At 42.2% G+C, this 12,583-nt stretch overlaps 1 protein-coding gene across 1 annotated transcript in view; it reads left to right on the top strand.

Moving 5' to 3' along the window:
* Positions 1-12,583, top strand: part of MYO10 (myosin X) — a 162,979-nt gene that overhangs the window by 126,917 nt on the left and 23,479 nt on the right. Inside the window, exons 20-25 of the mRNA XM_066559602.1 lie at positions 6,046-6,170; positions 6,304-6,418; positions 9,538-9,644; positions 10,603-10,812; positions 11,113-11,152; positions 11,584-12,486. Of these exons, the coding sequence (XP_066415699.1) occupies positions 6,046-6,170; positions 6,304-6,418; positions 9,538-9,644; positions 10,603-10,812; positions 11,113-11,152; positions 11,584-12,486 (1,500 nt within the window). The remainder of the gene's footprint in view (positions 1-6,045; positions 6,171-6,303; positions 6,419-9,537; positions 9,645-10,602; positions 10,813-11,112; positions 11,153-11,583; positions 12,487-12,583) is intronic.

Below are 12,583 nucleotides of genomic sequence, written 5' to 3' on the forward strand. Positions count from 1 at the left end.
GGGACAGCTTTTAGTCCATACAAACCAAACAGGAAGATTGAAATGCAAGAGTACAGGGACAATAACTAATAAAAGGTATATTAAATAGCCCTGCAATTGTGATTTTATTGTTGTTGATGAAAGCATTGAAATCTCAGCAAGCCAGTCAGAATCATTTGACCATGTTTTCCCCAACAAAGAAGCTACTTCCAGCTCTTCTCTTTGCTGAATATGGTCAAGCAGGACCTGAAAAATGACCACAGCATCTTTGTGGATGGATCTAATTCAACAGTGTCTTGACAAGCTGAGATTTTTAAACACTAGTGCAAGTAGTCAGTGTAGCAATGTACTGCCTCACTGCTCTTAAATGGGCTGCAGTCTTAAAAATGTCCTTGGGATGCCCTTGATTGTAAAGTAAGCTGGGTGACAGGCTGAATATAAATACAAAAGCATTTTCACATTCATTTATTGAGGCTCCTGCTTTGACTGTTTTGGTAGAGTAGAAGACCTCTAAAATTACAGTGTTCCTTCTATGCAGTACTATTTTTAGCACAGGAAACTCTAACCTGTGGCATGAGAGTGGCTAATTTTGCAGTCTGTCTCTTATCTGAAATACTCAGGGCTGCAAGATGAGTGATGCAGGTCAGATGCAGTAGTAGGAGCTGAAGTGATCAGCTAATGGTGTAAATGATTGCTGCTGGTAAATGCAGTGCTTTCAGGTTCAGACCTGCAGAGACTGTAAAAAGAGCCGGCATGTCATTACTGAGCTTGCAGTGAAATCTGGCATAGAGTTTCCAGTGGAACTTTTTTGAGGCACCAGGATTGTTGCAATATACCCATGTTCTTTTTCTAGCAAGTTACCACCAGCAGTGTTAATAATTTTTAAAGGCTATTCATGGATTTTTGGGGTGGGTGTACAGAAAAAGGCCAGAAGACATGTGAAACACTTACTGTTGTTTCAGGTTTATTGAAATATTCCTTGACTTGCCAGTGCCATACAATAGAAATCTCAAATAAATAATAGCTGTGGCAAGTTCTTTGTTTTTATTGTCCTGTATTTTTATGGTGTTTATCTGGACACCAGTACTCTGGGACAGGAAGGGAATGCCTTCCAAAACAAAGCAGGCATCAAAGTTGTGTGTGTTTCAACCCAAACCTGCTCCAGTTTTTCCATGCTGGCTACATGCTAGAGAAAAATGTAGAGGGTTTCTTCCTTTGAAATAGGCTTTTAGGTGAGTGGGGCTTGATCCTCCTCTGGCAGGATATGCACAGGTTTTAATGCTCCTTGCTTTATGTGCTGGAAGCACATAATTCTGAGGTTGAAAATCTGTTGAATGAGCTGTTATCACCAAAGCTGATGGTGCAAATGACTAAAGAAATGATGGCTCAAAAAGCAGGGGGTGAAATGGTTTGTTGGAGGTAGGGGGATGACATGCACACAGCTGTGCAGCTGCAGTCTCCAGGTTTGACAGGCCTTATCCCTGCCTGCTCTGGTGTCATAGAGCATTTCCCTATTGCGGGCAAGGGCATTTCCCTTTCACTTCTTTCAGGTTACTGGCAAGAATCCTTGACACCAGGAAAGGCTGCCAAGCAGTACATTTGGATGAGAATCACTGAGCATAATTTGGTTAAAAAAGGCAAGCAATGGGCATGCAGAATTCTTCATATTAGTTCAGCTAGATTATAAATATTAGAAATTAAATTAGTCATGTTTTTCAAACTTGTCTGTGAGGAAAGCCTGGCGCTTTTTTTTTGACTCATGGAGCTGTTGACTGAAATCAGAAGACCCTGGGGACCGTTTCAAAAACATCTTGCTTAGTAAGTCTTGCTATTTCTGACAAAATATACACATTTGTATGTGAAAACTAGCTCCAAACCTCCTATAAAGCAGATAAAGACTGGCCTCTTCTTAATTTCTGGTGGTTTTCTCCAGAGTAAAACTGCCAGGATTTCATTTTAGGAGTAAAAAAGGAGATTTAAAGAAACTAAGATATTGAAAAAAGTTACTAGTGTTTAATCTTTAAAAATTACTTTTTTACATCTGTTCCATCTTTTCTTTCTCTGCATGTATCTTCCATGAAAGACTTTTCTAAGCAAGAGAAATCAACAATTTTAAGGCAAAGTAGCAAAGTACTTTAATTTTAAGTAGCAAAGCTGACATAGTTCTGCTCAAGTTCTTACAGGGAAATCCAGAAACAAGGGGGTGGGATTTTTTCCTTCTCTCCTCTCACCCCTATCCCTCTTGCCAATCTCACTGTGAACTCCCTCCTGCCTGCCTAAAGCCTGTGAGGGTGCTGTAATTTGTCATTTTTGTGCCTGTTCTCTGGTGAGGCAGCCAGGAGTTCAGGGAGGAAGAAGGATTTACACAGGGTGAAGTCAGGTATGCTCTGTGTTTCAGCAGATGATTGATTTCTGTGCAAATGATGCACAGAATGAAAAAGTGTTGTGTTCTCTGTGTTATTCAGACCTTGGGCTCTTCACTAAAGGTACTATCCAAAGAAAGGGGAAGAAAAAGAAAAGTTATTTCTTAAAGCTCAGTCAAGCTGTAATCTGAAAAACTATTTTATTATTAAAATTATGCATGGGTGTTAAATGTCTGTCCTAATGGCTGCTTCTAATTGTGATTTCAGGCAGAAGCTCTGCCCTTTTGGAGACTCACTGTAGATCAGATCAAGCATTTAGCAGCTTAAGGAACCAAAGTCTCGCCAGTTGAGACTCCAGGTCATGCTCAAGTCTTGGCTTTGGTGCTGTCTGGTGCGAATGCAGTGGAGACTTTTGGATCCAGGAAATAATGAATTACAAGTTGTGTCTGCAACACAATAAAAAAGCACCCTTATCATGTGGAACAGAGGTGGCTTGTAGTTATTAATTTCACATTGATATTGCTCAGTGGCTTAACATGGCTTGACTGATGTGATTGTAGCTGTTATTCAGTGATTTTGTGTGCTGGAGTGGTTCAGCACTGCCATTCCATGATAAAAGTGGATAAATTTTCTATTGAAAATTTAGTTGATTGTATCTTAGAGAAAATTTTGAAAGCTATCTGTTGACTTTCTTTTCTGTTGCCTTCTCTTTTGTAAATTTGATCTTACTTTGCAGGAATCTTAGTTTTAGGAATGACTTCAAATTTTTACTGTGGAAGCTGTACTGTTTTAATATCAGTTGTGGTTCTGCTGTCTATCTGAAGTTTTCCTAGAGAATACAATTGCTTCCCAAGTGTTCATTTGTGAACCAAGTCAAGCTTTAACAGCAGTACTGGTAGAAATTCAGCAGACCCCAGAGCTAGGTCCTGTCCTGTATTACTTTGGTGTCAATTGGAAAGTTAGCTTGCTTACCATGGGAGGTCTGAAGGAGCACCAGGAAAGAGGGAAAGGTGATCATCAGCTGCACAGGTAACCTTTTGCATGGAGATTTGATACTATTGCAGGTTTAACTCATTGCTGCACCAAGCAATGTTCAAGTGGAGATGGTTGTCACTCTGAGAAGTGTCTGCAGTTCAGTAGTGGGATATGTGCAGTTTTGCACTCTAGTTCAATAAAGGCACATGCAATTGATTTCTTTAATTGTGAGGAGTCCTGCTAGAAGGTGTGCTTGAGGTTATCCCGGCTATTGGAGGGGCGGGGTGAGAATCTTTTAGTATTTCATATTGAAAAGCATAAGAGATAAGTCCAGCACATCTCTTATCATCAACCCTCTGTTTTCCCAAAGCAGCCATACTTGTTGCAGATGTAATTCCAATGATATGCCAGGAGGATTTGACCCTTCAATTTAATGTCTCATGTGTCTGTGAGTAATTAAAAATAGTGAGTAATGTAAAGTGATGGAGTAGGCATTTAAAGTGGTTGATTCAAGTTGCAGTGGTCTCCATGTTGCCTTGTGTTGACAGCATGCTAACATCTCTTGCAATGTTTAATGCTTGTTTTAAAAACTGCAGGTGTTGGAAGTTATATATCTGTGTGACATTTCCACCTTCTGGTGACCGGGCAGAGCTGTTTCAAACTTCTGTAGTTGTAGGGTAAATGTTACCAAAATTTTTCTTCTTCCTCTGTGACTCAAGTCTTTTTTTTTAAAACAGTTACATGAGCTTTCAAGCCAGGTGTGGTGCTGACTTTTGGCTTGTTAAGTGCCTGGAGGTGGCAATAAAAGGGCTAGGTGATACATCAGCCATCTGTCTCTCGAAGCAGGAGCTGCTCCCTTGCAGAGGCAGAGGCTGCCTAGTGAGAGAGACATCTGTCATGTCACCAGCATTTTGCCTGGCTGTGGTGTATCCCCACTCCCATCCATGTATCTTCCTCCCCACGTCAGCACACCGAAATACTGTTGTATTTGCAAGTCTTGAGAAAAACATCACCTTTCGTGCCAGCAAGTTTGGGTGGGGTAAAAGGACTAAAAGTAGTTTCAGTGTTAAAGAAAAAAAAAAAAAGAGCTGTGTCTGCTTGTGGCAAGCATCAGCTTTGAGTTAGTTACACAAGGTGAAAAGTGAAAGCTTTTCCTTGTGATTTCTGTGTGTACATCTGTATCCATTCCCTGCCTTTCCCATTGGGCATCATCAGCCACCTGCACCGAAAGAGGCAGGCATGGGCATGCAAAGCGCAGCTTCACCAGGCTGGTTCCCTGCCACTTGGATGCCATACAGTGGGCACATCCAGGAATCCCTGTTGGCAGCACCAGCCACGACAATGTCGATACCTTCACTGAAAGCATTCATGCTGAGTGTTCACTGAAATACAGAGATTTCACTCACTGTGGCAAAAATCCAAATGAAACACGTTGTTGAGGGAGATGGATTTGTTTGCATCTTTCACAGAGAAGTTTTCTCCCACTGGTGTCACTGCTAGCACACAGTGTTTTGTTTCATTGATGATGGAAAATGTTATACTGGAAAATGTTTAAAATGAGCTTTTGAGTCCATCTGACAGTTTCCCAGGGCTTGATCTTGCTGTCACTCTTGTCAGCTGAAGAACTCCATATCTTTATGTGAACTGTTGGCTGTATCTGTGAAATCCCACCTCCTGAACTTGCAAAATACTGAACACTGTGCTCCAGCTCTGCAAATGGCTGCAGAGGAGAGTCAGCTGATGGGTTAAAGTGGATGATGATAATTCATGCTGATGAATTAAATGGTGTGTTTACGTGTGGTGGTGTTTCCGTGTGGGGGTTGCCCCTGTTTTGCCAGGCAGCAATTACTGCTGTCTTGAGCAGCTTTGCATTGCTCTGTCTGGGTTACCTCAAACCATGGTGAAAATACAGGTGACTTGGGGGTTCTCAGATGGGCTGAGGGCATTCCTGAGGCTCCCAATGGCAGAACCATGCTGATCAGTATTCACAGGATTGCATAACTGTGGGGTTATCTGTTTTTCTGAATGGAGTGGCTGTTGGGTTATCTGTTTTCTGAATGGAAAACAATACTGAAAGAACTGCAGGCAAACTAAGGGAAACTTACTTCAGATGAGCAGGGGGGGACCTATTTACACAAGAGAATATTTCTACTGTTCAGAATAGCAATAAAGACAAACTCTTTTAAATACAGCTCATTTAAGATTTGAGGCACCACTGACAAACTTTCCTCCCTATCCATAGCAGATAATTGTCAATACACTAAAAATTGAATATTTTCTGTCCTTCTGGTTTTGTTTTTTATTACATCCATATGGCTTCTATTTGTGTATCTTCAACATTTGGAATCCTGTACAGGGACTTTAAATTCAATTGCTGAAGATGCAAAATAATCAAGCTTATAGCTGTTGACCTGTTAACTGCCTGTGCTTCTTTCTGTTGTTTCTGACTGCACAGCAATAGCCTACAAATACACATGAAATGGAAAGAGTTGATGAGTTAAATGGCTGTAAATGTCCTGTCTGTGGAAATTGTATTTTGTAATTACCCCATGATTTCCATTCTGTAGATATTTTTATATGCTCAGGACTGCTAATATCCTTGAAGACATTGTGTAGCCAGTTATTAGGCTTTGTGCATTTCAGATTCATACAATTTGCCCTTCTTTATTTCCCCTGACATCTCTAAGCATTGCTATTAAAATTGTTGTTTTGAACCTGCTCATTGCAGATGCCAGACCAGTTTGATCAGACAGTGGTGCTTAACCAGCTGCGCTATTCTGGGATGTTGGAGACGGTCAGGATCCGGAGGGCTGGTTTCCCAGTCCGGAGGCCCTTTCAAGACTTTTATAAAAGGTAAACATGCTGACTCGTGGACTTCAAGTGTAAGTCAATATTCCCATGTTGAGGAATAAAAGTAAAAATAATCATGTGGCAGAAATAGAAGTTAATCTCTCAAATGAAGCAATAAATACTTTTTGGTTGCCAGGTATAAAGTCCTGATGAGAAACTTAACTCTCCCTGAAGATTTAAATGAGAAATGTGCCGTCTTACTTCGTCTGTATGACAACACAAGCACTGAATGGCAGCTTGGAAAAAATAAGGTAAAATGACCTGACTGTGCATGCTGTGGTGCTGGTGCATATACAAAGATGAGAGGACAGGATTTAGACTGCACAGCTGCAGAGATGTAGTTCTAATGGTAATTACTTCTGGCCTTTAAAGAAGCTGCGCATGCCTGTTGGTGCTCTTGAAACTCTTAAAGCAACAATTAATGGTTGTGCTGAGGAATTTGCTGTCTGAGGCACTTAGAAACTGACTGGTGATTTCAGTCACAGAGAAAGAGTCCACCTGAATTTTCTGTCACTGCTCACAAGTGGTAGCACTGGTGAGGATCAGAACTTAAAATGTGGTGTTTGGATTTTTTTCATTTTTTAGAAGTATGGAACATGTGGGGAAACACTTTTGTTCTGCAGGGAGCTCCACTCATACTAGTAAACTGACCTAACCAATATGTCTTCAGTGGCAGAAATCAGGGGGAAGAATTTTAGCCAGTGTTCACATGGCAGAATTGAGCTCTGAATGTGTTTGCCATCCTAGTCTGAGCTCCAAGTGTGTTTGCCATCCTAGTCCGAGAGTCTTTTCCAGAGGTACATTAGACCTTGATGTGTGTTCTACCAGAGAACTTGACCTTCACCCACATTATTTTTCTTTAAAGAAAAAAAAATCAAATAATTTTAGAGTAAATTAAAGAATTAAATTTTAATTTGAGAAATAAAACAATCCAGGTGTTTTTACGTGCTCATTTTGCAAGTTTGATTGTAGACAACAGCTTGTGATTTGTGCTCTTAGATTTCAGCAAATCATACGAAAGCATTGCAGACTTGGGAGAAGATTCCCCATTTCAGGATTTGAGTTCTCCTAAATATTAAAAACTTTTTAAAAACACTTTTTAGTACCATAAGGTAGCAAATATATTTTGTAAAATCTGACTTCTGTAGGAAATGCTCTTCCTCTTCTCCCCAGAACTGGATGGTTTGGAAGAGTTTCTTCTCTTGCTCTGTATGCTTAAGGACTCTTAGACTTGCATTGGGAAAGTTGTTTTAATCATCTTACAGTTGCTGTAAGAAAGAAGAAAGAATCTGAAATATTCTGATGGCAATTGATGTCATCTCCCATCCCATTTTCGTAGCCAGTGGCTCACAAACAGCACAGTGGTAGCATTGGGCTGCAGAGCTGGGCTGTGCATCCCCGTCTATTTCAGATGTAGCATATGAACAGTGTTTATGCATGGACCCTGGAGAGTGCTTTGGGATCTTAGGGACACATGTTTATCAGAAATAGTTTTTTATCAACTGCTCATCAGGACCTCGGCAGGAGCCAGATCTCTTTTGTAACTTCCCTTACTGTGGCCTGGGCGCATCCTCCCCCAGGAGCTGCCTGCACACTGGTGAGACTGCATAAACAGGAGAAGAGCACAAGAGGACACTGCTTTCAGACTGAACATGGGATGAGGCACTATCCTGCCCCTATATTATTTTAGAGGGATAATAATGGCATTGCAGTGATTTGGCTTCAGTGTGATTTTTTTCCTTGTCTTTTACATCTCAAGCTGCAATGCACCTGGTCAGGAAAAGGCATTAGTCTGAGCTTAACATCTGCTTACCAACCATTTTTTGTTCCAGAAGTAGCTGAATGCTTTTCTGAAGAATTTTGTTGTGTTTTTGAAAGCCTGTGTGTAAAGCAAAGAAAGATTGCCCACTGAGTGAAAGAAAAGGCTTTTTCCCTGAGGGAAAACTTGATCTAGAAAGAGCTGCCAGTGCAGCTCTGACATTGGGACTTGAGACTTTGTGTGGGACTTTTTCTGTTCCTATTTCTTGGGTAACTTGTACTAGAAAGTCCCTTTCTAGCTTTGTTCAAAACTCACAACTGTGCCTGTCCTCGAAAGTGCTGCTTTGGCTTTGATGATGGGCTTTTTTTCCACATAAACACAGAGGAAAAACCAGCTTCTTTTGCATGTGAACACCCCCAAAAGGGTTTGGTTTTGGTGTTTTTTTTGGGGGGGTGGGCAGGGGGGAGAAGGTGAGATTTTTTGGTTGGGTTTTGGGGTTTTTTTCACATCAAGAAAAAACAGCCAGCACTTCGAAGATGCGTTCCTGCTTTTATGTGTCTTTGCAGCCCTCCTCCCTTAGCAGAGCCCACCCTGTCCATGAGCTTTCCTCATCCCCACGCTGTGGTGTGCAGCCTGGCTCTCATCCCACATTATCAAAGTGTCACGGAACTGGCTATTTCCAGCTGCCCATGTGTGAGGCAGCAGCATGCCAGGCTGTTGTCACCCATAGCTGACACCAGCATACTTGGCCTTTAAAAAAGAAGAGTTGAGAAGAGCTGGAAAAAGCGCTGACAGCAGATAGCTCACCACTATGTGAGCGTGTGGTAAAGAGCAGATGTCAAGGCAGGTGGAAGAGGGAAGCCACCTCCCCCATGCCCCTGCTTGACTGGAGAAGCAGTTTTACTCATTTAAGGCAAAATAGGCTATGTTAGCTCAGTTTATGTCAATGCATGTGCTAAAGCTCCTCTGAGAGGCACTAGACAGTGCAGGTGAACGGTCCAGGTTAGTGCTTGGAAGAGAGCCTGGGAAGCATTCTTTCTGTGGGAGGGTGGCCAGCTCTGGTGGGGGGTCTGGCCCCATCTGCTCTCTCCATGTAATATCAGGAAAACGCAGTTGAGCCCGCATGAGCATGAAGGCACTCTCACTTCTGCCTACTTCTGCAGTCCTGTAGCAATGTCTTTGGAAGCTGCAAGCCTTGTAAAGGGTTGTGGAGCCTGATGTCCCTGTGAAAAATGTAAATTATCAGGGTGGTATTTCTGCCCCTCTGATTAGAAAGTTCATGCTACGCCCTGCAGCTTTTTTGGCCTGTGTTACTCTGGTGGGAAAGGCTGTTTAATGAATCCAGTAATTGCGTTACATTTGGAAAAACCCTGCTCCTAATTAAAAGTTACAATAGAGTAATCTGACCCTTCCCATTGAAATCCAAAGTTAGAGGAACATCTGCAGGTGTTTTCTTTTAAGAGGACTACATTTTGTTTTTCTTTTTTCTGCTGAGGAAATTGTACATTTTTCTCTGAATTCAAAGCTGAGGCTTGCTGCTTAGACTGATCTGGCCCTCCCTTAAATATGATGCTGACCAAAATTTGTTAAGTCAGAATTTTTCTTCTGTAGGTGTTTCTGCGGGAGTCCTTAGAGCACAAGTTGGAGAAGCAGCGGGAAGCAGAAGTCACCAAGGCAGCGATGATCATCCGAGCACACATCTTAGGTTATGCAGCCCGGTGAGTGACAACATGAGAATATTAATAGTAAGGATTGGAAATAAATAGATGAGTTGTCAAGAAGTTAAATCCTTCTGACACAATTCTCAACTTTTCATGGGGGCCAGGCATTCAAATCCTGTAAGTGGCTTTTGAAAACAGCAGCTAAAAATACTCATGAATAATGCAAAGTTTGAATTGTTTTAATATAATGAATAGGACAATGCAGAAATTTGGAAGTCAGCCAGTATCTATCTGATTGTATTATGGCATTAGAGCCATGGTAGGAACTCTAGGTGGATGGCACCTGGTGGGGCTGCTCCAAGTCACCAGCTGAGATCCTGATTTATCTTTGCTTCTTCATGGAAGAAAACAGAAGGAAAATAAAACTAATCCATTGGGTTCTTGGAGATGAAGAATCTGTGGTTTTGATTAATGTTTGACTTGATTACCTGGCTTCATGCATTATGTGTTAGGTAGAGTTGTTCATCCCATCTATTTATTTCTTTGCTTTTTCTATAAGTCAGTTGAGGATAGTTTAAGGAAGCTTGTTTGCATAATGAGGTAATTTCTTTTCATGTGCTTATTAGTCCTGTTCTTATATTCTGACCAGTATGTTACTTAAAAACAATATCCCTTTTTTAATGCCAGCTATTTTGCTAGGCATGGTCTTTCTTTTCAGAGATGTGGAATGGCTATATATATTCCTTCTCTGCATGTGTGCACACACACAGAACCGTCTTTTAGCAGCTCCTTGGCAGGGGCACAAGAACATGTAAGACAAGTGCATTTCCTTAATGAAGACACACAGGGTGCTGTCAAGAAATGAGAGAATCTTGCTTCCCAAAGGGACAAGACTGTGAACAGTGGGGGAGCTATCACAGAGCTAGAACTATCACGGGCTCACTATTGCAGGTCACCGAGGCAAGGTCCCTCACAACTGTTTCATTACAAATTTGCTTCTTTTTCTCCCCCCCAGAAAGCGGTACAGAAAGGTTCTCTACTATGTGGTTGTGATACAGAAGAACTACAGAGCATTCAGTGGCAGGAAGAAGTTCCTGTGCCTGAAGAAAGCAGCCACAGTCCTTCAGAAGCAGCGGCGAGGCCAGCTTGCTCGGCGTCTTTACAGGGAGCGACTGGAGGAGAAGCGGAGACAAGAGGAGGAAAGAAGAAGAGAGGAGGAAGAAAGGTGCAGTCTCTGGCTTACATCACTCTCCTGCCTGTGCCTTGTTAGGTGCTGGTCTGAAAGCCTTTATTTCAGGCTATTCTTGAACAAATGGTTTTGGAAGCCTTTGCTGCTTTTGCTAAAAGACATATATAGCTATCATGGTGATTTCATAGTTGCAAACATATTCGTCGTGGTCTTATTTTTGGCTGTCTTTTCCAGGTAGCAGATGATCTCTGTAAGCTGAGCTATTGCCATAGCAAAGGAATGCCATGAGCTTATGTTGAGCTTGATTGACTGACTTTTTTCTTCACTCACTTTTAGGGAAAGACAAAGGCAAGAAGCAGAGCGTCTTGCCCAGCAGGTAAATTACATTCTTAATGCTTTCAGCCACCCTGTTTATTTGAGTATCTCAACCCAGCAATTAAAAAAATAAAAGCTACCTGTAGCATTAAAACTAAACTAATTACAGGAGCTGGCAGATAAAACCAAAGGAAACTCAATATATTTTGCATGGAAATTTCTTTCACCTGATGCTTCATTTAATTTCCGGCAAAGATTGAATTTTCTGCACATACTTGGACTTCCTCTGCTCAGCTATCTCTGAGAAAATGCAATCACGCTTTAGTTTGCTTCTTTTTCTTTCCTTTTCATTTCTTGCTGATGTGAAGACAGGGCTCCTTTTAAATGAATGAGCATGGTGGAGTACAGAGCTTTAGAAATAAATTTTAAAAAACAAACTTGCATTTAGGGGCCTAACTTGATTTTATTTTATTTCATTTTATTTTTATGCAGGCTGAAGAAGAGAGAAAGAAGCAGGAACTGGCTGCCATTCAGAAAGCTCAGAAGGAGGCAGAACTGAAGCAGGAGGTGGAGAAGCAGAAAGAAAGCAGGCAGGTGGAAGAAATCCTGCGTCTGGAAAAAGAAATCGAAGACCTGCAGCGTGTGAAGAAGCAGCAGGAGCTGTCCTTGACAGAGGCTTCATTACAGAGGCTGCAGCAGCGTCGAGATGAGGAGCTCCGGCGGCTGGAGGATGAAGCATGTCGAGCAGCCCAGGAGTTCCTGGAATCTCTGAACTTCGATGAGATTGACGAATGTGTCCGAAACATTGAGAGGTCTCTCTCTGTGGGCAGTGGGTATCCTGCTGAGCTGGCTGAACAGACTGGAAATGCCTGCAGTGAAAAGCCCAATTTTAACTTCAGCCAGCCATATCCTGAGGAGGAGGTAGATGAGGGCTTTGAAGCCGATGATGATGCATTTAAGGATTCGCCCAACCCGAGTGAGCATGGCCATTCTGATCAAAGGACCAGTGGCATCAGAACAAGCGATGATTCCTCAGAAGAGGATCCTTACATGAATGATACCGTGGTGCCAACAATTCCTGCTGCCAGCGACGCCATGGTCATACCTCCTGCCCACGACGCAGTGAGTCTCCACAACTCTTCCAGCGGCGAATCCACGTACTGCATGCCAGAAAATGTATCCTGCAGACCCCCAAATTCTGTGGAACTTATTTCTCCTGATGGAGACTATGATTATGACCAGGATGACTACGAAGATGGTGCTATCACTTCTGGCAGCAGTGTGACCTTCTCTAACTCACACAGTAGCCAGTGGTCACCGGACTACCGGTGTTCCGTGGGGACGTACAATAGCTCTGGAGCGTACCGGTTCAGCTCTGAGGGAGCTCAGTCTTCTGTAAGTAGCAATGGTTATGTTATCTAATAATTGATAGGTGCTTTCTGATTATTTCTTTTCCCCTGCTGTGCAGCTGTAGATTCACTGTGGCTGTTCC

This window comes from Molothrus aeneus, chromosome 1 (genome assembly GCF_037042795.1).
Source record: "Molothrus aeneus isolate 106 chromosome 1, BPBGC_Maene_1.0, whole genome shotgun sequence".
Lineage (NCBI taxonomy): Eukaryota > Metazoa > Chordata > Aves > Passeriformes > Icteridae > Molothrus > Molothrus aeneus.